General features: G+C 41.8%; 3 protein-coding genes across 4 annotated transcripts in view; 2 read left to right on the top strand and 1 right to left on the bottom strand.

Moving 5' to 3' along the window:
* The first annotated feature begins 1,341 nt into the window (after positions 1 to 1,341).
* mnx1 (motor neuron and pancreas homeobox 1) lies at positions 1,342 to 3,779 on the top strand. The gene is made up of 3 exons (XM_035141938.2): positions 1,342 to 1,868; positions 2,525 to 2,685; positions 3,351 to 3,779. The coding sequence occupies exons 1-3, from the start codon at positions 1,376 to 1,378 to the stop codon at positions 3,636 to 3,638; spliced, it is 942 nt and encodes a 313-aa protein (XP_034997829.1). The 5' UTR covers positions 1,342 to 1,375; the 3' UTR covers positions 3,639 to 3,779.
* A 2,044-nt stretch (positions 3,780 to 5,823) lies between these two features.
* nom1 (nucleolar protein with MIF4G domain 1) lies at positions 5,824 to 11,827 on the bottom strand. The gene is made up of 11 exons (XM_035141931.2): positions 10,798 to 11,827; positions 10,587 to 10,699; positions 10,123 to 10,318; positions 9,645 to 9,968; positions 9,380 to 9,490; positions 8,924 to 9,094; positions 8,687 to 8,808; positions 8,471 to 8,603; positions 7,345 to 7,476; positions 7,132 to 7,241; positions 5,824 to 6,649 (listed from the first exon to the last, which is right to left on the bottom strand). Exons 1-11 carry the CDS (start codon positions 11,797 to 11,799, stop codon positions 6,472 to 6,474), a joined length of 2,592 nt encoding a protein of 863 aa, XP_034997822.2. The 5' UTR covers positions 11,800 to 11,827; the 3' UTR covers positions 5,824 to 6,471.
* Positions 11,828 to 12,132: 305 nt separating this feature from the next.
* The window catches only part of lmbr1 (limb development membrane protein 1), a 31,270-nt gene continuing 18,537 nt past the window's right edge, over positions 12,133 to 24,865 (top strand). Inside the window, exons 1-5 of one of the 2 annotated variants that reach the window (XM_035141933.2) lie at positions 12,133 to 12,271; positions 15,568 to 15,640; positions 16,625 to 16,664; positions 17,689 to 17,828; positions 18,763 to 18,866. In XM_035141933.2, the coding sequence (XP_034997824.1) occupies positions 12,209 to 12,271; positions 15,568 to 15,640; positions 16,625 to 16,664; positions 17,689 to 17,828; positions 18,763 to 18,866 (420 nt within the window). In that variant the 5' untranslated portion in view covers positions 12,133 to 12,208. The remainder of the gene's footprint in view (positions 12,272 to 15,567; positions 15,641 to 16,624; positions 16,665 to 17,688; positions 17,829 to 18,762; positions 18,867 to 24,865) is intronic. The other variant, XM_035141934.2, reaches the window with a different exon arrangement.

The raw sequence follows: 24,865 nt of genomic DNA on the forward strand, positions 1-24,865 counted from the left end.
TCCTCTTCCATTAACTTTAAGTGGCTTATTAGACCCAAGTCACCAGGAGCCACGGGCCTATTACGTCCCTCGCCTCATCACACTTGAAGGGTTTCAATTACAAAAATTTGGGTGGTAGATTGTTCCAAAATTTGACTTATTTTGACTGCTAACCACGGCTTTTTATCTAGGATAAAAAATGTTGTATTCTTCTTTATTCAATATGAAAAACACCAACAATATTTCATTATTACAGGGACAAAACAATTCTAGGATTTTAGAGATTTTTTTCTGCATCATCCACAAGTCTGTTTTGCTGATAGCATCATATTAGAAGCACACGGGTGTAAGTTGATTGATTTGGTTGTACGGCTCCATTAGAACCAGTCAGTGAGCGTCTGTCACCTCCAGGTTTGGGGAGCGACAGACGGAGGCTTTTACTTAAATTTCCCAGTTGGCCTCTCAGGGTGCCCCGGCTCAAGATGTTCGGTTTTTTACGCATTGGTCTTTCAATTGCAGCAGCTTGTATATTAATTTAATTTGCTATCAAAATATTTTGCACATTAGTAACAAATACCAGTGGTGTCGTTTAATATTTGTCATCATGTTTTCTCTGTTTTATGATTTCAAATTTGAGAAAACGTTTTCTGAACCATCTTCTATCCTGAGATGAACCATGAAGCAGAGACAAGACATGTGTCAGCAAGAAAAGGTCATTTAAATAATCGGGAATAAAATAATTGTATGATTATAAAAATGATTAGAATTTCTTTGGATGTAAAGAAAATGAAAGATTAAAAAAATGAATACATTGACTGTTATATTATGTTTTATGTTATTTGGTATGTTTGTGTGAATAAAAAATATGATGCTACTATACCTTCTCCTGACCTTGGTTAAATTGGTGACGTATTTATTTTTGTATATAAATGCATAGTGTCAATCAATCCCCAGAAATGTGCAGCACGTGTATTCCTATGAAAACTAATTAATTCCTCCCCCATGATTAGGATATTAACTTTGGAAACTTTGACCCTCTGATGAAATGCCTATTGTTGTCTATAATAAAAAAATAACATGTAGTTATATGAAATCTTTCTGATGTTTGATGTTTTCCTATAACAGTAATATTGTATGAAAGCAGCCAGGCATGCAGCACGGTGCTTTACAGTGATTACAGCAGAGTGGCGGTGTTGGGTCCCACACGCAGCTTGGACCAGCCCCCTGCAGACGGCTGCACCAATCGCCTCCTTCTGACGGGGATTAAGTGTGACACGGAGCTGCTCCCTCACACTCCGGACCACATCATAACTTTTGAGAGGTGGGAAAGCGGCTCTGACTCCTCCGTCGTTCACCAGCAGCTCAGGCGACACGGACGCGCACCGAAGGGGCCCAAATGGAGAAGTCCAAAAACTTTCGCATCGACGCGCTTTTAGCAGTCGATACACCCAAGGTGCAGACCTCCCCGCTGGCGCTGGTCACTTCCCTGTCCTCCTCCTCCATCCTGTCGTCCGGGAGCGTGGCGGCCCAGGAGCTCACCACCAGCATCGAGTCTTTGCGCGCCGAGACGCCGTCCCCGCCGAGGATGTCCTCCTGCGGGCTGATCCCCAAACCGGGCTTCCTCAACAGCCCGCACAGCATGCTTGGATTACACCCGCAGAGCACCGCAGGCATCCCCGCACAGGCTCTCTACGGCCATCCCATGTACACCTACTCCGCTGCTGCGCTCACGGGCCAACACCCTGCCCTGTCCTACTCCTATCCACACGGCTCCCTTCACCACCACGCCAGTGATCCCATCAAAATGACAGCCAGCACCTTCCAGCTGGACCACTGGCTCCGGGTCTCCACAGCCGGGATGATGCTGCCCAAAATGTCTGACTTCAATGGTGAGTAGCTGTTTCTCTACAGAGTGTTATGACAATTTACCTGCAGCTAGAAACAGACCCAGGATTATCAAAAGCAAAAAAAGATGGTCCATGTGGCAATTTATCTGATAACTATGAATGAGAAGTAACCCTAAAATAACTCAGGCCGTGGTGATGCTGCTCAAACATAGCGTGTGAGACCTGAGCTAATACAGATTGTCATGCATTCTCCTTATATTTCGATATAAAAGTCGTTTTTGGTGCACTCTCTCCCTCAGATGTGAAGATGTCTGAATGAACAGGCTGTCACAGTGTGATGGGTTTTCAGAGAGGAACTAAAATTGTCAGATAATGGACAGTGGGAAAGTGGCGGAGGGGTGTGAAACCCACAGTCCACATGCTGTTTGCTCACCAGATACTGCCTTTTTGTTTCCGCTCGTTTTAACAGATTTGGTCAAAACGCGATGGCAAATAGTTTCTCTATGGACATATTCACAAGTGGACGACCTTGTTGCCTAAACAGGGGGGTTAGGGATGTGGGAAATTACAACATAACAAAGAGCTGGCAATTATGTCATGATTTTAGTATAATATTCTTGTTATAAACGTTATTAGACCCAGATTACTGCGGAAAAACTGAATGAAAATATGACATTGATGTTGTTTTCTTCCTGCAGCTCAGGCGCAGTCCAACTTGCTCGGAAAGTGCAGAAGACCCAGAACTGCCTTCACAAGTCAGCAGCTGCTGGAGCTGGAGCATCAGTTCAAACTGAACAAGTATCTGTCCAGACCGAAGCGTTTTGAGGTGGCCACGTCCCTCATGCTGACAGAAACACAGGTAAACCACGTCTGCGCACATAGCGTTTATATTAAGATGAATTTGGTTGTATTAATACATTTTCCATGGCCTCAAAAACATGGGCAGCAAGTTTTTTTATGGGTTTTAATATTAAAACAATACCTGAAACATAAATTTATCTAAAATATAATTGAGAAATGAAAGGGAAATGTCTATTTAGTGTCTTGTTTCTGAAAAATCCCAGTCCCATCTCTCCACTTGTATCTAAATTGCAATGGGAAATGTCAGTTCAGCCATTGCATCTATTTCATATTTTACGTGATACAAATTATTTGTAAAAAAAAATGATTTCAAGATGAAATAACCTTTAAGTCCTGTTTTCGATGCAAGATAATTGTAACACCCTAGAGGTCAATGTCAGGTGGAATGGTGACCTTTACGCAAACTTTACGCATAATTACGCACAGATATATTTTCTTCTTTTTGTGTTATTTCCTAAGTATTTTAAGGACATATTTACGTCTTGATCTGGAAGGGCACATTAGAGAGGTAACGGTTATAGAAATGAGACAGGGGGATAAAATAATGTGCAATAAAGTTGCGGGGAAGCTTCTGTCGCAGTGGCCACCAACCGGCCTCTCTTCTTCTACTGTGCGTATATGTCTAAATCAAATAAACTCACATAGTTTCTCCTCATACTTCAGGTCAAAATCTGGTTCCAGAACAGACGAATGAAATGGAAAAGAAGCAAGAAGGCCAAAGAGCAGGCCGCCCAGGAGGCCGAGAAGCAAAAGGGCAGCAAGAGCGGCCAGGAGAAATCTGACGGACTCGAAAAGTCGGATTATCGCAGCAAGACAGACTCAAAAAACGGCAGAATAAAAGACTTCCGGGACAGTGACGACGACGAGGGCGAGAGTTTCATGTACAACTCGTCCGACTGCTCATCGGACGACGAGAGGAATCGCGCCAGTGACATAAGTCCACAGCCCTGAAGCTGGAGAAAAAAGAAGAAGGGATGAAGATCTCCATTTATAAAGACTGTGGGGGATTCTCGCTATAAAGTGCAGTTGCATGTTATCCAATCTCTAATCACCTACATGGAAGAAATGAGCATTTTGTCATAAAAAAAAGAAAAGAAAAGAATAGAAATTAGGTCAAAAATAAATGCCCATAATGTCATAATAAACAAGCAATAACAAGTGGATATTTAGATTTTATAACGCACACACATCACTCAGCATATAGATAAACTGTGACATATACAAAACGCTGTAAACTGGATCGGGACTTCGCGACCTGTACTTGTTGTGATTAGTTCAATAAGCCACACAGCCCATAGTCTGCTGCCATTCCTCTTATTTTGGCCTTATTTTGTTCTTTGTGGTGTTATACCTCCGAGTAGTGTGTCGTGTCACGCTAAAAAAAAGTGTTATGTTTATTTTTCTATACTGTATTTATAAAATGGTCATACCAGTGCATGCTAAATTATTTTTTAGTTTAGCGTCTCTCTCGGTGGAAACTGTGAAATAAAAATGCTTTTATATAAAACTCACGCAGTTGGTATTTTGACGCAAGTCTTTTTTTCTTCCTTTTGATTTATGACGCACACTTTGCAGAGTTTCGGGCCCTGGTGCGCACAGAGACTTGTGCTTTTCTCCTTGCTCTGACAGGTGGGGTCATGGGAATTACTGCTAATAGCGCTGTCGGATCCGTGCAAACGTGCAGTGAGAGCAAACAGCGAGCAGCCCGGCAGACGGAGGAAACATTTCACACCACACTAGCAATGGGGCTCGTATTATTAAAGCCTTTTAAACGGCGTGTTAAGCGACGACCTGGCTTCTCAGGCACTATTTTCAGGAGTGAAATCATCTGGAAATGATTCACAACTCCAGAAATATATTAAATGTTAACATCTACTTATCAAGAGTGATTCAAATGTCACTATACAATTACATTCTGGTATTCTCTTATTTCATTTACTTATTATTCATTCATTTTGAAGGGTCTTTATTGGAAAATATAGGTAGGATTGGATTCAAGATGACCTGCGATGACCTCCCTTTAATTATAACCTAAAAGTTAAATTATGACATATTGCATAAACATTTAGAAATTGGCCATTGAAAAAAAAAAACAAGAAAATAAATATGTATTTCTGCAAATGCATGGTTAGCATCACTTCCATTCTACACAAACATGTATATATTTAAGGTGCGTTATCACCTGCTATATTTAATATTTAAATATTCTTTACTTATGACATTTAGTAATTTTCCCACTGTGACTGAGCTATTTGGACAATTTGACACCTCAACTCGTTGTGTGCTTACTATGCAACAGATATTTTCTAGAAAGCTAGTTTCTCTGTGCACAAAATGGTCTCGCTTGTTATCTTTGTTCCCGCTGTCATCAGTGTGAAACTATAGCAGAGGTTGACTGATTATGTGCCATTTGTAACAGGATTACTGTGGGATCTGCTGGTTATCTTCAGCTGTTTGCTTTAGCTTCGGCAGACTAAATCTAAGTTCAGCCGAGGGTCAAGCCAAAACCAAGAGTTCACCAGGTAAAGTTGGTGACAGCTCTCGGGCTCACGGCTGCAGACAATGGCCAGTGTATGGAGGGCACAGTGAGACCATTGATCCCACTATCTCCACGTTTTAACTGGGGAGTTTTCCTCACAAGTACCTTCCATTTCTCACCGAAAACACCCCCAGTCCACATGTGCCTTTTTGTGGATGGAGGGATGCTCTATCCGTCGTCAAAAAACTGGGTCATACACGTGTATAAAACCCCTTTTTACTTCCTATGACATGAGCTTACCAGAGGACATTTCCTCTGGTTGACCTTGGTGGCCCATTCCTGACCTCAGACCGCGCTCTGATGCAGGCCGCACCAATGGAGCTAATTAATAGGAGCAAGTATCAAATGTAACAGAGCGACTCTGCTATGCTAACCACGCGGGCAGATACTGGTGTCAGCGAGCAAACAGAAAAGGCTAGACTCAAGGCCCGGGGTCATTTCATCAGGGCGTGAAAACACTGAATGAACAACGCCGCCGTCCCTCTGTTCTGACGGCTCTTGTTTATGTCGCACTCGCAGAGGCCAAGTAGAAATATCAACATAAATTGATAAAAAGATAGAAATGTTCACTAATCAGTTGTGTTCAAGGCTGGAAAAGACTATTATAATGCATTTTATTTTGTGTAAGAGTGTAAATAGACCCAGTGAAGCTCAGTAGGATGACTCCAGGTGTCTGAACCTTGTGATATTAACTCTTGCTGTACACTGCCTCCATGAGGACAGAATCAGAAAAGAACATTAAAGAAAAACAGAGGAAATGAAAGCAGTTTTTAAAAAAAAATCTTTCTCTCAACAATATATCAAAGCTTTTGGCTTTTGATTAATGTTTAATTAATTATATAAATATTTTCCAGTGCCAAGATTTCAAATGAATTTGTTAAGATATAATACCATGTGATATTTCACCCATGTAGAAGCAACAACATGAACGATGTATCTGGGAGATGAAATATCCAAAATATCCAATGCAATGCTATTAGATAATTGAACATATGCTAAATCTGTCATATCTAATCCACAAAATCAAAGATGAACTCGTTTATGCTAAAAAAGCATATTTGTGATCAACCATACTTAAAACCTTCATGGAAAATAACGTCAAGAACGTTGATTTAATATCAAAATCATATTTTTTTCTTGTTTAAAATAAAGCGTAGGATTCTGTTCTCTGAATTAAGATGCATTTCACTCCAACAAGCCGTCTTGTGATGCACAGTTCTGGTTTAAAGTAAGTCTGTTGTGGTTTTACAGTTTGAGCTTGGCCTCTTTAGCCTCCATGGCCTTGGTGGCGACCTGAGCGCGCTCCGACAGCATCGCTGCTTGCTCAGCTGGTTCCTGTGACTGGGCATTCTTCAGCAAGAAGTGGCTGATGAAAAGCTTCAAGCCCTCCCGCAGCATTCCGAGCTTGGGAATTCCTGAGATCCTGGCAGATGGAAAACAATGAGGGACATTGATTTTCAGACGTTCACATAGTCCCAAGCAGCAAAGAGGAGACGTTTTACAAGATGTGGGTTAATAGAGGTTAACATTGCTCAAAAGTTTAAATGGACTTTTTAGCCATGTTAGGACAGTGGCTCTGTGGATGGCAGTTTTGGCTCTACCTCCAACAAGGAGTGCTTGTCAGCAGGATTACTAAAAAAGTACTGAACTGATTTCCATGAAACTTGGTGGAAGAATGGGACATGAGTAAAGAAAGAACCCATAACATTTTGGGCAGGATTTGGAGTAAAGGGTGGATGCAGGAAATTATTTTTCACTTTCTTTAACATTGCGAGATAAGGGATGTTTCCCAAAATTCCCAGGGAATAATTCATGGTTGTTGACCGTTCTATCTATTGGTCTTATTTTGTATTATTTTACAGGTTTTAAATTCTAAGAGGTAACTGAAAGCAAAATGAATCTCACCTTCCAAATATGATGGCTAGATCCTCCGGCTCACTTTCTTTTAGTAGTTTGGTCAGAACCTGACGCAAGAAGCGCACCGTGGGCTTGTCCAGCTCCCCAAACTCGATTACCTACACAGAAAACCACAGCGGTGACTGTAATAAATATGATTAACTTCACTTTACATCATCAAATATATCAAAGTAATAAAGCTCCAGGCTGGACGTCTCTTACTTTAAGTATGGAGAGCGAGAGGCACTTTCTCTGGAGAAAGAGGAAGACCAGCTGGACCAGATTGTTTAAGGTTTTGGAGGGAAGGTTGGACATCTCCCTGAACTTGTCCCATAGGCTGAACTGGAAAGTCATCTAGAAGAATACAGGACATCAATCTGAGGGATAGTATGACAGCATTGAAGGACACCCAGCACAGAGATAATTCTATTCTAACTATCAAGGTAAGGAGCACAGGTAATCATCTCCTCCCCATCCAGTTTACATGAGAAAAGCAAACATTCCCAGCAGCCCGGGCACGAGCTCTTTGATGAGGACAATGGTCATCAGTTTCTGATGCAGACACCGGGGGACGACATGGCAGCAAAGTAGGAAGTGTGGTCTGCCCCCCATTGTTTGTCGTCACAGTTTGGGTCAAATAATGTAAGAGGTGAGAGAGGTGTGAAACTCCCACACTGCAGAGGTGAACTGCAGGCCACAGGCAGGTCACACACAGATTGAGATACTGGGTGGTCACACACACACAGACACACACAGACTGGGTGATTCAACCTTTTCACAGTTTCTCATAATAAAATCTACATTAACTTATCTAACATTAAAACACAAAGTCACAACTTGTGTACAGTGAAGTTGCCACCTAACCCCTTCATGTTCTGCATTCAAATACAGATTATACATTCACAGAGTGCATTATTTAATATAAAGTTATTTTTATCATTTCTTACATACATGTAAATGATAATTCTGAGAATTACAGAAAAAACACAGAACCTTTCATTCAATTTAAAGACTGAATAAACAACATTTATAGGTGAAACTTTCATAATAAGTATCTTTAATATAACTGATTGAAATGTTTTTTAAATAATTAAAATGTAACATATTTAATATTATGCATATATCTTAATCTTAACAATTCAATGTCTAATTAATAAAACTGTCTTGGGAAGTTGTTTATTCCATTTCCCAATCTGTTTGTTTTGGAAGTTCATTAAGCTTTTGTGGAACTGAGGGACAAGTTTATTTAATAAAGTTAAGTGCAGGAGAATTGCATTAGGTTCTGTTTAGTTAAGCTTGCATGTGAATGAAGTGCGGATTCTTTCATGTTGAGATTTAGCTGGGGTACCTGGAAGCGGCGATCGTGGGTACAGAATTTCTCTCCCAGTACAGCGTAGAAGGCGTTGAAGGTTTTCTCCTGCAGACAGCAGTCCATCAGAACATGAACAATCTCTCTCTCCTGCTTGTCCTTCAGTCCCATCCTTCACACACAACAGAGAAAAGACACTGAAACACACATCTTCTAGCTGGGCCACGTAGAAATAAAAAAACAACTGTGACAAACCTGAGCAATTTCTCGAATGCATCCAGGTAATCTTCGCTGGTCATGAGAACACAAAAGATGTTTCTTCTGACTTCAGTGTTCATCCGCTGTTTCCGGGCCAGTTCTAAGACTTTGGCACTAAACTGAGACAAATAAAATAGAGACAACAGTTAAGTGACAGATGTTGCTGAGGCCAAACACACATTTCCTTAATGTGTGCGTTTTTTTTTGCGTTTTTTGAAAATGTTACATCTCTACCTGTCCTTCAGCAGTACTCTGTTTGGTGCTTGTGTTGCCTGGGTCGCTGATCATGGGCGCTCCGCTCCACGAGGAGCCGACGATCCACCAGCGGCCGACCTTCTCTGCGGCCAGGAGGTTGTCCAGAGAGACCCTCAGCTTCATGTCACTGCCTGCTGCACTGCGTTGGATCTGAGTTACACACGTGCACAAATAAATCAGTCACACGTGCACACAGGAGGTAAAAACACCGGTTCTATAATAGAAACACCTGCAATCCTGATATTAAGGCAGCCAGGCTAAAGGTATTAGCAACACTCTGGAATCTATATAGGTGGTACTCTGGTGCCATCTGGTGGTAAGGCTGGAAGCTGCTGTATAACTATCAGTCCACATATAAAATTGAATATTTCCACTAATGTAGGGAAATAAGATTATTTTAAACCAAATATGGTCATGTTGTAGAAAATCACCCACCAGAGTCCTCTGCAACTTCCTCAGCTTCTCCAAAAGCTCAGGATCGTAGCCCGGGATCTTCCGCATATCGTTGTTCTTCAAAGCCAGCATGGTCTCCAACATGAAGCGCACCTGAGGACAAGTATAAAACATAATTTAATCCAAGATAAGCTTCCAAAACAGTCACATAGCTGAGAAATCAATACACAATAATGTCGTGAAGGATAGATTTTACTTATTTAAGAATATCTGCTTCATGGCAGATGAAGTAAAAGGAATTCCCTACCCTGGTTTGATCCTGAAACTTCGACCCCAAATCGCTGGCCTTGCGTTGGGCATCAGTGATGAGCTCCTTCAAAGCCAGGGCGTCGTCCTTCCTCAGGGCAAAGCCGACGTTTCTCAGCACGAACAGAACTAGTTCAATGTCTTTCTCTGTAAACGCTCCCACTAGAAGTTTGAGGATGTCGAAGATGAGGACAGAATGCACCACCTGGAAGTTGTAGAGGTGAGCAATGATTGCCACCAGGTTGTCACACTCTTTGCCTTCACTGGGGTTCTTGTACATCTCGTCGAACTTCCGCACAACTGTCTCGAGAAATTGGGCCCCCACCTGGAAAATGATGAAATGCGAACAATTCAGATTCATATGCAGCGAGAGGTGAATATTAGTTTAATATGAGACAGTGAAATGAAAGTCTACTAAAGGGGAAATCTCTCCAGAAACTCAGAATGTGTATAAACCCTGAATTAAGGGATATCTTTACCTCTATACCGACGGCGTTATGGAGGACGCTGACCAGCATGACGTGCTCCATCAGCAGCCTGTCGGGCATCAGGGCCGGTGTGACGCAGGCTGCTAGTAGCACCTCAGTCAGGGTGTCATTCATGTCCTTCCTGCTGCTGTTCATGTATATCTCCTCTAGCTGACCACAGATAGATGCCATGTTGGCCTCACTCAGCCTGAAAGAGTCAGTGAATTATGGGTGAATCACTACTTTTAAGTTAACATCACCGCTAATACATACAGAAACAAAGCACAAAATATTTGGTATACGACACATCACAGGGATAAAATGGATCATATTTTACAGGATGTAATCTTTAGATATGTCAAAAATGTCTGTATTTGGAAGAGTCGAGGATGAGGATCTTTATTTTATTTGGCATCTAATAGAGGATTTAATATGTGTGGGAAATGGTTTAAATGTAGTTCTGTGTTGAGACGTACCTGTTGAGCAGACCTTTCACATTCCTCTTTAGCTTTACGAGCTCAGCTTTGCGTTTGTCATCTCCAATGTTGCGTAAGTGAGGCGGCACGTACTTTCCAGTTGTAGAGGAAGTCTGGACAACAGAGGATGTAAAAAATATGATCAGATCTGTTATATAGTATTTAAAATATCAGTAGGTACGAAACATATATTCAAGGTTTGTGGACTCACATTTTCTGGGACGGACTCTGATGTCTCAGTGTCAGGAGCTACCGCTTCTTCCTCTGTGTCTCCTTCATTTTCATCACTCTCATCCATCTCTTCTTCGTCCTCCTCCATTTCTTCTTCTTCTTCTTCTTCTTCTTCCTCCTCCTCCTCCTCCGCTTCCTCCTCCACCTCATCCTCAATATCCTCCTCCTTCTCATCATCTAAGGAAGACATGTCTTCATCGCTGCCTTCACTTGCCATCGCATCTCCAGGTTCCTCGTCCTCATCCGACGAAGCAGAGTCACTCTCTCCCAGCTTTTCAAATTTCGCTTTGGCCATGTCCACGTCCTCGTCGTCATCGTACACCCCCACAGCCGAAGAGCTGGAGTCAAGCACACCGAGGATGTAATCAAGTCCATCGGCGACAAAGGACTGAGGGAGAGTTTTTTTGTTCTTCCTCTTGTTCAATCCCAGTTGTCGCTCCAGCTTCTTTATCTCTCTGTCCTCTTGCTCATTTGCTTCCATGAGCGCCATCTTTCTCGATTCTTGGAGCTTATTCACTTTCTTGCCTGTCTTGGAAGACGCTGGCGTGTCAGACTTCCCTGATTTCCCCTTTTCAGCTCCAGCAGGTCGACTTGCTTTTGTTTTTGACACCTCTTTACTCGCTTTCTTTGTTTTCTTCTCCTTCTCCTGCAAAGGTGGCTGTTTCTCACCCGAGATGTCACCATCACCATCGTCTGCGGGCAAACTGAGCGCCTTGTTCCCCTCGTAGTAACTTTTCATTTTGGCCTTTTTCATCTTTCTCTTCTCCTTGCGCAGCTCCTTCCTGCTCTTCCTCTTCACGCCTCTCAACTCGGGCTCGGGCTCAGGCTCAGGCTCGGTTTCCTCCGTGCCACTCTTGCTCTGAACAAACTCATCCACCGCCACCATGTATCTGTGCAACACTATATTCCCCTTCTTCTTCTTCGTCGTCGTCGTCGTCGTCGTCTGGTTGCTCTTGCTTCTCGGCTTCCATTTCCCCTTCATCTCTGCAAGCCAACCTGGAGACACTGGCTATCTAAGTAACCTCAACCGGGCTACCTGCGTTTAAAAACACACGGCTAAGCTAACTTTAGCGTCTGAGGCAACAAAAACAAGCGCCGGGTGGAAGCAGGAGACATTCAAATACCTGCACATGTGTCTCCATGAGGACAATGTTGTTGGTTTACTTCCGGGTCACGTTGCCGCGCTGACGCCGGATAATGACGTTTTTTATTTTGGGGCGTCTTTTTCCTTTTTTTTTCTCGTCAGGACGAAGCGGCGTTAGCTCTCGCATGTAAACTGCCTCGGGCTGAGATGTCCAGAGGAGGAGACACCGGAGTTGTCGCCGGTGCCGCAGGTGCCAGTTAGCACGTAGCGAGTCTGTAGCCGCCTTTTCGCATTTGCAATATGAAGAATGGAAGAAGACGATGTTTCTATCAGAGAGCAGAATTTCCACAGCCAAGTTCGAGAGTACATCGTAAGTAGCGCACGGAGCGGCTAGTCGCGGCTAGCAGCAGGCTAACGACCTCCTCCTCCTCCTCCTGTCGCCGCCGCCGCACGCTGACGGGCAGCTAGCGTTAGCATCGCTCGGTAGTTCTGACCCTGGGCTGAAAACACGTCGGTGGTTTTTAACGTAGGCTGCGAATTTACCTGCGACACACTTCTTGTTTCAGGTGGAAAGCGACGAGCGAGCGTGCTAATTAAAAGTGAGCGGACGTCAACGTTAGCCACCACGAACCAGTTGATTACAGGGGTTTAACTTGGCTAATGTTTTGTTTCGGGACGTTTAGAAATACACAAGGCAGATATTTGACAGGGGCGGAGATAACATGGCGTAGTGTACTAGAGAGGAGACCTTTATATATTCAGTGTAGTAGAGAGAGTACCTTTTATTTAGTATGTGTATATAGTATTATAACATCATGCATAGATAACATGTCCCAATCATCAGTAATACAATTGTACTAAACCATGGATACCTTTATTTTGTATGTGTATAAAGTATTATAACATCATGCATAGATAACATGTCGTCGTTTTCAGTAATGCAAGTGTACTACACCAAGGATACCTTTATATATTCAGTGTACTAGAGAGATTACCTTTATTTTGTATGTCCCAATCATCAGTAATACAGGTATACTAGAGAGGAGGCCTTGGTTTTGTATGTATATATTTTATTATAAGATCATACATTGACATTTTCTCTTCAAGCCTGGTTAAGACCTAATGTAAGAACACATTAACTGGTGAAGTGTAACCTAACATTAAGTCTTATGTGAAGCAGAATTTATATTTTGAAGTCAAAGGTTTGTTTGTGCACGTTTCTACCACTCACATGAAAACCTGAAGAGGTTTGTTTGCAATGGGAGTTTGAAGTCAAGGTTTTCATAGTTTTTATTAGATTTAATGGTTCGAGTCTTTGGAATAATATTGATAATATCAGGATACAAATCGGTCTTTGTTGTTTAATACTAAAAATATAACAAGTTGTGTTCTTGTCAGACAGGTTGTTATCCATTGCAGCTATACTTCAGGTGTCAGACACAGCAGGTCCTTGTTTGCTGCCCACTTGAAAAACCGTGATAAAGTAAACAACTTAACAATCTCTAACCAACTAAAGCCCTGAACATTGCCACTGATCTCCCTTTGCTGCAAACCATAATATTGTTAGCGTCTTGGTGTGTATTTCTGATTTCAGAAATAAATCAACTAGAAAGAGGGGGGGCGTTTTGTCTGGAGTAGGTCTTGTTGATTATTCCCGGCAGACACTTTTGAAATACAGAAACTATCAAATGTCTCACAAGTAGGCAAGTTCAACAGCTCAGCTTCAGCTTGCACATCTTGTCCTCAGCGTCTCTCTTCATCGGCCTCCCAGTATCCCATATCAGCATGCTTCAGCCTTACATAATGTTCTGATGTCTCTGTGTCATTTAAACGTAATGTGTATGAGTCGGCTTATGGATTGATTTCCACTGGCACTGGCGGATTCATGTTTGTTGTTGTGTTTACTTTTTGCAGTCAATGCTATTCTGGGTTAAGTTTTTAAAGTGAGTAAACATGACTCAGTGGGAAGACGGTACACTTTTAACAGACCTTTTAAATGTGGGAAAGTGTGTCTTCCATTAAAGAATGCCATGCCTGCGATTACACAGAACACAGAAAATCGTGTTATGTGAGTAACCAGGTTAATACCGCGTAAAAACATGTGATACTTTCAGTAATAACATTGGCCAATGCCATCTCCAAAAAGCCTCTAATACACTTATCAGCCTTTCACATGTTGTGCTGGATAAATTGTAAAGTGTTATGTTGCAGCCTGAGCAGCCACCCTGTGCTGTTGAAATGATTATAATTTAGAGGCAGTGCAATGGTTTTCTAAACTAAAATACAAACTTTCCAAACATTAATTTACTTGTTCTATCCGTCTTTTCCATGCACATCATAACACTTAAATCGAGATACATTTGCATGATCAAGCATTCAGGTTTCTTTAAAGTTCAATTACTGCTGAAAGCGACTTGTCGGGGAAACACACTGGTCAGTACATGCTTGAAGAAATATTCAAGTCATTAGTGCTGACTGGACCTCACTTAGAAGAAAGTGTTATTATCTGTCCTCACCTCCAGTTTGAGTTCATATGTCACAAAGGTGTGAATTGCTAAGTTGGTTGAAGCTGCTTACAAGAAGCATTTACTGGTGTGCTTGAAACTTGCTGTTATCTTCCGTCAGACTGTTGCATCTATGTGTCTGTGCCAGTTTATCAGCTCTGTGCACCTGACATGCGTGTTATTCTGGGTTTGTCCCCTTGTGGACACACGTGTTTTGCTTGAGCCAATGTCAAAACAGAGTTTGTACCTTGGAAATTAATCTTTTTCACTTGGAATGGAACTGCAAGTGATAGGGAGCACTGTTTTTGTTTTTGAATTTTTTCAATAATATTGTGTCTCTGTCTGCAACGTGCACAGGCTGTCTGGTGTCTGGCTGAGTCATTTTCATGATCCGACCTTGGCCATGATGAGCTTTGCGGTGTTGACAGGGTGTAAAGTGCTGAAGTGCGAGGTTCTATCATTAGTTACATCCAAGTCACCGTCATAGTAGAAGCAGAGAATGTGGAACGGTATTCTTTCTGTAAGACCATCCAGCTTGTTTGGAGCCAGGTGTTACTTAATAAACTCTCTGCATCAGTGATATCGGTACCACTTTGCTTGTGGCTTTGGTTTAATCAATCATTGAATGTTAGAAAAACAATGACACATTGCAATGTTTTGCTCTTAATAGTTAACTGTATTGTTGATTAGATTAGTGCTACAGCGAGAGGAAATGTTTATTTTGGTTGTTATAACAAATCTATGCTCTCATATGGTTATTTATACAAATACCAAGAGACAACATTTTCTATACCATCACAGTAGTGCATGGAGGAAATGGTCTTCTTTCCCAAGCTGTCTATGCTGTAGTAAATGCATTATAGACACTACTTTTACACTCGAGTGCCATTGAATCTACCTGCTCACTGTAAGTCATGGGAAAATACTGAGGCATCAATGTTCTCACATGATGCAGAACGTAGATTTTAGTTCTCATTAGTATAAATTGGTAACCGATTGTGGGCTAAACCAAATTCTTTCAGATAGCTATATTAAACAATGGCACACAACAGAACACAAACATAAATTTGAAAAATACTGTTGGTATCTGCTTGCTGATTTATGATTTATCATCAGTCATAATAAACCCCGTACTAAAATTCTTATTATGTTGTCGTTTCAGATTTGTTTCCTCCTGTTTGCAGTCCTTTACATCGTGTCCTACTGCATCATAACCAGATACAAGAGGAAGACTGGTAAGTGCTCTTGCAGAATACGATCTCCCGCTCTGTGGGAACAGGTATTTTCCAAGTGTCTGGGTCGTGAGACGGTCACACGTCTTAAAGCATCGGTTTAATGCAACGTGTCTGTGGTGGAACTATTTTCACAGCTAACATTGTAGAAGTCTGGTTATCTGTGTTACTGCTTGTTTGTGCACAGACAGAGCCCTTCATTGTACGTGGACTGAAAGAAAGTCAATACCAAGAATGCATTAGCTGTTTGTAGGAGAGACCTCACCCACAAGTCACCTCTGTAAAAGTGTAAACTGTAAACGCCCAAAATTGCTTTTAGGGCTGTGGCCACATGGACACAATGGGCTACATTCTGACAGTGAGGCTTAATAGTGATATAACCTGTCCTGTGTATTGAAAATCACTAATGCAAGACTCAAGGGAAGCGAGTCACTGGGTGAGATCTTATTTTCTATTCTTCTGGAATGTCTTTCACGCAGGTTTTGATCTTTTGAACCAAGATATGGAGCCGGCTTTATGAACTGTATCCTATTTCCTCAGGACAAATATAGTATGTGGAGGTCACCTGTTCTTCCCTTGTCTCATTTTGAAAGTAGACCACTTTGTACCACAAATTCCTTCTGGAGTTTTGTACAGCAGGAATCTAGGCTGCTCTTGTTTTTACACCTACTGGTTGGTTCTAGGTTTTGTTTTTTTAATGAAAGGGTCAATATAACTGTCGAATTAGCAATAGATTGTTTTCAAAACAATTATAGATGCCTTGATCATTCTTTCAATAATTATATATAGTATGGGTGGGAAAATATCAGATACTTGTATTGTGCAGACACATCAGTATGTCCCTATTAATAATAATAATAAAAAAACTCAAATGTTGTTCTTCTAATTTCGATCTTAAATATGATGCAATGTATAAAAAACGTACACAGCTTCTCAGCCTCGTTAGTGTCCTACTATGAGACTAAAGCTGTTTGGTTTCCTTCACAGATGACCACGAGGATGAAGATGCTGTGGTCAACAGAATCTCGTGAGTTAACTTTCTTTTTCATGTGATTTTTAAAATTTGATAACTTTACAGATGAACTAGCAGATTTTTGTTCTATGTAGAGACAAGTAAATTAAGTTTGTTTAATTAAAGTGAACTTATGCAAAAAAATATAAGCCAGGAAAGTTAGTTAGCTGCTTGAAGAAGGAAAATTGAAAAGAATGAAAGTATACATTACTGTATAGTAATTATAATAGAGTAATCATTGAAGTCATGTTTGACAAATGATTGACAAATATTGTTTGGTTCCAGTTTATCAATTGTGATGATTGGTTGGACTTACATTCTACTACACTCACTAACTACACTCACAATCCACTGTCTAACCCACTAATTCCCTCACTGTGTTACTGACACCAGACCAGTGGTGGCAAGTATCAGCGATCTCGGTGTAGAATTACAAATCACTCTCACTGATGCTTGTTGTAGCCACATGCATCCTGCAGAGGAAATTGAAACTCTAGGTGCATCAAAATAATGGAAAGCATTTCAGAAAACTTAGTTCCTTTGGTGAAATGGTGACTTTGTGCCGTCCCACTGAGCAGATGGTCACTCCCCTGGGCCCAATCTAGAAACCTAGAGCCTACGAATCACCAAGCTGCAGAACCAATCCATGTCCTTTGTTTCAGGAGCAGAGCAGGGGTGTGTAAAGTGAAGAGCAGAAGGATGATTGAAAGAACAGATTGACAATGAGCCTGCTGGCTGTTAAATCCAGTGCAATTAGAGTGGTCAACAAATAAGTGAAATCTGCACTTTTCTTCTGCTTATTAATTCCTATCACACTGTAAATCAAGTGACTCTTGTTTAATATAACACATAATCCAAAAGTAATCCCTCAGTAACCAAGTAACCAAGCTTGTAACATATAATCGGATTTTAACAAGAAAAAAAACCTTATTACCTTGTTGTTATTCTGCATGTGTTCGTTTTTAACCCGACTGGCCCTAATACTGTGTTTGTTTGTGTGTTTTTGTCTGTTTATGTGTGTGTTTGATTCTATTTGCAGATTGTACTTGTGCACCTTCACCCTGGCAGTGTCGGGTGGTGCCGTCTTCCTCCTGCCTTTCTCAATCATTAGTAGTGAGATCCTCCTCTCCTTCCCCAAAAACTATTACATTGAGTGGCTCAATGGCTCCCTCATCCATGGTCAGTGGATCACACGGTTCACGTGTCTTTTCGGTTTCATTAACTCATTTTCTCTCTCACTTTACTGTCACGCATGATGTATTTGTTTGCAAATAAAGCAAATATCTTGTCACGTAGTTGCATTAACATTCATTGGAATCATAATTAACTTTATACACTTTTATCAAATTCAGTACATGTTGTGATTAACATGTCCAAATTGTTTTAAATTAAATGTTACGTGTAAATGCCAATCCTAACCCCAATGTCTGTTTTGCTGTTGTATGTAAACATATACTAATTACATTATAACTGATAATAATATATAAATGTATGATAATAATTAAGCTTACAATGGATAAGTGCATTGTTGCAGTTTAAAGCTTGAGGGGTTCTTAGTATATGTAATATTACTGATTAATAATAATACATTAAAGTATTTTGGGAAATCAACTTGAAACACTGTTTAAGGATAAAATAACCAGATGGAAATGTCTGTCTGTGTAACCCATCGAATTTTATACTTAACAGGGTTCATGATTTCAAAAATTTGTAGAAAAGATATAGAATCTTGTAGAATGAATGTTAGTTGTGATTAAGGTAAATGAAGCATACAACAAATTTGACTTAATCTTTAATATGCGCTGGTAGACGGACATAGCCAGTAAATTAGTATCCCAATTTATCAGATCACGTTTTGTCTTTAGTGTCACAATCACCAATGCAGATTGACAGCATCACCACCGGTGTAATTTAGGCTGTTGGATGTTCCAATTGCCACCAGAGGGCAACAGAGACTCATACATTGACAAAGAGACACTTGCCAGACTCACTTCACAACCACTGTATAATAATATTCAAAGGAACACACTCATGTCACATTAAAAATAAAACTTAATATAGATTTTTGATGTATGATTTATGACTGTATGCATACACACTTTGGTTTATGCAGGGCTGTGGAATCTGGTGTCACTGTTCTCCAACCTCTGCCTCTTCGTCCTGATGCCATTCGCTTATTTCTTCCTGGAATCTGAGGGATTTGCGGGATCGAAAAAGGTAAATTGCCTTATTTGTTATATTTATATCTATCTAATTAGATCTGTTTATTTCCTTGTATGTGATGCACGGCTACCAACTACCAGAAATTGTGAGAGACTGCAAAATGTAAGAAAATGTAAGGTCAGAAAAATTTGTATTAGTTTTTCTCCTTCTGTATTCGAATGCTTTTCTATTCAAGCAAACGTTTCCCTGTCAGCAGCCAAAGCAGCAGCAGCAGCAGCAGCAGGTGCCTAGTCCTTGCCCTCTGCCTGACTCATGCCACTGACCGTAACTGCCACCGCAGAAACCTCATTAACCATGAAAGTCTGAATCTGGTCTTCGCCCAGCGCCACATCCTGACAAACCCTTCCAATAAGGCCATAGACTGCAAACGCTTCAACACTGCTGCATCGGCCCCACTGATTTAAAGCCTGATTCCTTGTCACCCCCTCCCCAGCCCCCTAAAATAAAACTTCAAAAGGACAGGCTAATAATCGAGTTGTAAGGCTCAGCGAACTTCCTCGTTTAATTGATTACCCCCAAAAAAAGAGGCTGGGGGCTCGTGTTCCAAAAGTCCATAAAGTCGCAGCAACATGACAGCACAATAGAGCCTCGCAAAATGGAGGGGGAAAGATTTACTTTTAATACACCTCTATCCTGTGTCACAGTTTGAAACCTCTCTGGTTTATGTCCCTCCTGGCAAAAGCACATAAAAATTAGTCTGTACTGTAGTGTATAGGCAGTTCTTTTCTTCCCCAGCTCCACTAATTTGTTTCGGTTGGATTTCTTCAGCAGAGGGCCGGCCCTGATGTGTAGGCACCAAGACGAGGGCCTCTTTCACGTGTCTCGTTTTTTTGTTCTTTTTATTTTTTATTTTAGCGAGACTGTTTCTTGCTTCTGCTCGTCCATAAATTTGCTCAGAGGAATCGCTGTTCAATGTTGAGCTGCACGTCCAGGTATATATTGCGTGTGTGCAGAGGAAGGGGTGGAGGTGACACCCGTGTTGCGCCCCAAAAAAGCCTGAGCCGCCTGCAGAGTCAATGATGCGGCCAGCTGCTAGGAGAATGTAAAACACAGATTCTAGTTTTTATAATGTGATATTATCCCTTTCCCCAATAACAACAGCATTAGACCACAATGTCATAAGTTTTAATGTGGTATTTTAACCTCCTGGGCTAATGTTATGGCACTACGAGGTCTTTTTGACTGCGGAAATGAAGTGAATGATGAATTTCACTACTAACGTTGTAAGTCAGGCTTTTTCATGTGGCTGTGTTTATGTTTGACGATGTACTAAAAGACGCCACCAGAATAAAGATGGAAATGTGGATGTTTTTTTTTTTTTTGAATGTTAACTGTTCAGCTCTTTAGAGGCTCTGTCACCTGAATGATTAATAGTTTGCCAAATTGTCCAAATTGTGGATGAATCGGAGTGACTTAGGGCTTTGATGTCAGATGTTATGATCTCGCTTTATTTGTTGCTGTAAAATGTCTCCCACTTTACGGCTGGGTTCTGAAATCTTTGCAGAAGAGCTGCATCACTGAGGCCACTAAAGGTCCTCGTGTAGTTCAGGGTTTGAGGTTCTGATCAGGTTTAACACTCCTCTCTGCTGGGGAGTATTTCTGCCTTTTAAATCGTGCACATTAGCAGCAATGTACATGCAGTACCTCTTGTTGTTGTTGGGGTGTTTTGACTACATAGGGACAGAATAAAAATGTGTCCAATTGTGAGGCTTTTTATGTCCCACTATAGCATTTCTGTCACTTATCTGTTCTGGTGTCTCCAGACCACCAGTAGATGGCATTATATTGATGAGAGCCATCTGTGTTATTGAGAAGATCAGCGTGTTCTGATCATGTTAATAACACATCTCTTTACAAAGACTATAACATCGCTGAAAATGTAAAGCAAGCCACTTAAATGATCATCATAATTATACACGACATGTTTCATATTTTGAAGCTATAATTTATTATTATTATTAACAGTGAGATCATAGTGAAAAAAAAGTTCTTCATTTATTTCCAATCTTCCTAGCACACACACACCATATAACCTATTGTAAAGTTAGCCTGATCATGTTTTAATGTCCTTTTAGTTTTACCCCAGACGTAGATCTTTGCGTGAAGAAATGTGTGAATTACGTAAAGTATGCGTTGCACTGAATAGTCTCTTGGTCTTACCCACAGTATTGAAATGTGTTTGATCCTGAAACGAGTTGGAACGAGTCTGACCCCCTGACTGACCCAGCGAAGGGCCAACAGGTTTCATCTGGTAGTTAAAGAAACTCCTCATCAATCTCATCCTAAGCCCTAACCCGCCGATGATGAGAAGTGTGTTTATTGTGGAGGGAGAGGAGGGGGGAGGAGAGGGGAGAGAGAGAGGGAGAGAAAACGTCTCGCCAAGCAAACCCGCGTGGTGTTACTAAGATACTCGTCTTTGTTGGAGCTCCACAATGGGGCCTGGATATTTATTTCAAATCTCCTGCACATGCAGACATTTTTCCCAGGCCTTCTTTCGGGCAGGGCCAGCCGGAGAATATAAAGTGGTGTTTACATACCTTCCTTTAAGGTCACAATGTCTCCCTAAAGCTGCCTGTTACAATGTTCGTTTCCATGGCAACATATTAGTTCGAGCTGGGAATTTAAAAAAGAACAAGCGAGTTGCTCAGGATTTCTCCCCTCCTCTCGTGACTCAGTTTTTCTAAACTAAGGAATGAGTTCTGAAGCTGGACTGATTCTGCACCAGGTTCTTAGTCGTCTTTGCTGATTTTTATGAACCCCCCCCCCGTTCTCTCTGCTTGTCTTCTATCATACATGTGAAAAAAACTCAAACGCTTTAAGAAGGGTAGAGGATTATGTAGATGGCCGCTAACTTTTCTGTAGTCGGAACATTTCGTCGTCATTGTAGGATGGCAAATAAAACTTAACTGAAAATACAGAGCGGCCTTTTCAAAGTTTCCCTTCATATCACAATATTACTGAAAGTCCCCCCCTCCCCACACCCCGAGGGTTTGAACAATACGACGTGATGCCGATCATTTTCCATGCTCTCGTGCCATTGGTGCTTATTAAGTCTTATTAAGAGTCTTTAGAAGTTCATTCTGCAGCTTTACAGGGGAGTGTCCCTCTCCTCTGCTTTCTGTCTTTGACACGGTCACTGCGCTGCTGCAGCCGACCGGTTGAAGGATACACTAATAAGGTCCTGGGCATCTGGCATGTCTTTAGCAAAGAAGGCAGTCTTTTTTCTGCTGGGGAGCAAAAAAAAAAAGGACCCTGCCCCCCTCCCTCGCTTATTAGATCCTCTGCCCTTGTTCCACACGTCCATGACGGTGAGCAGAAGGATGGGCCGCGGGATGATCTCTGCCACCGCCTGCTGACCTGCTAAGGATTGATGGCAGCAACAAGGAAGCTCCTGCACCACCTAACTCTTCCTTTGTCAGTTTTTGTTCTATTAGTCCCCCTTCATCCAGCACAGCCTTGCACCAAGTATCACCCCTGACTCTGTATCACAGATTGTACTTTTGTTTTTCTGCAGCACAGGACAGGCACAAAGCTTGTGAACTGTTTCCAAGCCCTCTGTGGCTTTGTGTAATCGGGTGGATTTGCAGGTTGATGTATTTGGCCGCTTGTGTGTCTAGCTTTCGATCTACGTGTGTGTGTGTCAGAGCAGTGGGAATTCATGCATGCATGTTTGTTTGCTTGTGCATATGAAGCGGTTACTTTCCTCTCTGGCCACCACATGCATTTCTTGGAAGTCTCTCCAGTCTTGTACAACATAGCTGCAGTTAACCAGGCCCTCACTCGATGTCAGTGTGAGGATCGGGGGATGCTGAATATTTCAGAGCTGCTATATTTAGAGGTAGTTACACATTTAGAATGGCAAGAATAGAAACTTTCAGCAGGCGCTCTCAATGCCAAAGCACAGGTCGTTTTTCTTTTTTCTTTTTTTTTCTCCCCTCTCGTTCTTCATCAGTCGGCAGTTTTATCTTTGATCAATGGTGATGGCTTACTTGGATTTTTTTATTTTTAAACCATCATTTTTTTTTCAAAGCTTTGTGATGAGGAACAAATGATGCAAGAATAGATGAGGATAGACAGGAATTTCAATGTGCAGTGTCATGCATGTGGATGGATCAACCAATCAGGCCTCTCGGTGCAGTGTCCTCTTTCTCTCATACAGTCGAATCACGTCTGACACTGTGGATTGTTCCTCCAGCAAGGCAGGAACCAGGGATGATAGTAAGGGAGGTGACAAGCATTGCCTTTGCCCTAAATGATCTGAATGGGTAATGATTTGAGTCTTATAAATGATTGAGAGACCTATCTAAAGGGAATACACCTTCAGCATGGCATGGGCAGCCTGTTAAGGTGGACCGGTGCACATGAGCAGAGGCACGTCCTGCCTGTGACTTCTGCTCATCCCGATGCATCCTTAAGAGAGCGCGTGTGGGACGTGGCTGAAGTCCCTGAAAGCATTCCTCTCTCACCTCTCTTACCTCAGGGGAATGGGATGCGCTCAGCCGTTGACTCCTCTCCTCCATCAGTCTCTCTCTGTTGTTCTCTCCTCCTTTATTTCTCTATTGCTCTCCATCCCTCTTTTCTAATCCAGGGGTGTTGAGTGTTTTCCCCACTGCCCAGTTGAGTCGGGATGGAAGATGGTTGATTGCTGCATCCATCTGAAGAATGTGAGCGAAAAAAAAGAGCATGAGGCAGAGAGAAAAATTCCTTCCCACGTCTGATTTGAGGGTTTATTTTTAGCATATTGATCCTCATTATTAATGGAATATTGGCACTTACACCTACATGGTTCCCTTAAGATATGTCATCACTGTAATATATATATAATTTTAAAGATGAATATTTGATGAAAGGTTCCATAGGCCTCATTTACCTGCTCTAACGTTACCTGTCGAGTGGCTGCAGTGTCCACATTGGCCACACTGGGGCACTCCAGACCCTGCCCACTTCTGTGTTGTGCTAGAAAATTCTACCCTCACTCACTGAGGCTTTTCCAGAACATCACCAAGAGGGATGTACATGACGAATGATCGCTGACAGCGAAATGATGCTAAGGGGGATTTTCAACGCCCGTCTATAAATGTCTGAAGTACGGAGTGATTGGGACGGAGATATCGTGTAGACATTAAATTTATCAAACATGTCTTTTACCCATGAATTTGTCGGCGAGGTGTTTGAAAGCCGCCCAACCGTGACCAAAATTGTAATACAAACAATGTGCATTTAATCTGCAGGATTAAACTCATTTCCATTCTGTTAAGTGGCGTCGTGATTAACAGGGGCAACTTTCAAACAGACCCCCCTTCATGTACCTGTTGGCAAATACTGAACAGCAACCGCAAAGACATTATGTTAGCTGGTAACAAATTGCTCACATGTACCTAATTTAAACCGCACTCCAAAAGCAGTGCGCCCTTGTTAGCTGTGCCTGGTTGCCAACCTGACGTGTATGAGAACACCTATCTATCTTACTGAGCTAGACAGCTCGGCTCTCCAGCAGGGCGGGAAATGGAAACTGTGTGAACAGGTAGAGGACGGACTTTATTAACCACTCAGCAGTTTGTGACCCGGAAAACCCAAATTACCCCAAAACCCTCTTGTCTGCCCGGCCTGGGACGCGACCGTGGTGCTAAAGGAGCTCCTAATCAGCTCCAGATGGGAGGCCTGCTCTTGATCGCAGACAGTAGCTGACCCAGCCAGGCTTTATGCTCCTTATAGCACCCCCTCCTCTTTTTTTAATTTCACCTCTGCGACCACAGGCCCTATTAGACCCACTTTATAGACCTCAATATGTGTGTATTAAAGAGCTGTTTTACAGAGAAATCCATGGGAGCGTTTATGTCATGTTTGTGTGCCGTGAATGGAAATGATGTGGTTTAGTATGAGCGAGGAGCGATGGAGTGAGGAGGGAGATGTCTTGTAAAATGTTTGGTGTTTATAAATTGGATATCAAACCATATAAAACCACCTTCCAGCTCAGAGCAATGAAAATGTGT

This window comes from Hippoglossus stenolepis, chromosome 19, assembly GCF_022539355.2.
Source record: "Hippoglossus stenolepis isolate QCI-W04-F060 chromosome 19, HSTE1.2, whole genome shotgun sequence".
Classification (NCBI taxonomy): domain Eukaryota; kingdom Metazoa; phylum Chordata; class Actinopteri; order Pleuronectiformes; family Pleuronectidae; genus Hippoglossus; species Hippoglossus stenolepis.

Coding starts and splice junctions, on each gene's coding strand:
- mnx1 (XM_035141938.2), top strand. CDS start 1,376: ATGGAGAAGTCCAAAAACTTTCGCATCGACGCGCTTTTAGCAGTCGAT. Junction 1,869..2,524: donor CAAAATGTCTGACTTCAATG/GTGAGTAGCTGT, acceptor TTCTTCCTGCAG/CTCAGGCGCAGTCCAACTTG. Junction 2,686..3,350: donor TCATGCTGACAGAAACACAG/GTAAACCACGTC, acceptor CTCATACTTCAG/GTCAAAATCTGGTTCCAGAA.
- nom1 (XM_035141931.2), bottom strand. CDS start 11,799: ATGAAGGGGAAATGGAAGCCGAGAAGCAAGAGCAACCAGACGACGACG. Junction 10,319..10,586: donor GTGAAAGGTCTGCTCAACAG/GTACGTCTCAAC, acceptor TGACTCTTTCAG/GCTGAGTGAGGCCAACATGG. Junction 9,491..9,644: donor AGTTTCAGGATCAAACCAGG/GTAGGGAATTCC, acceptor ACTTGTCCTCAG/GTGCGCTTCATGTTGGAGAC.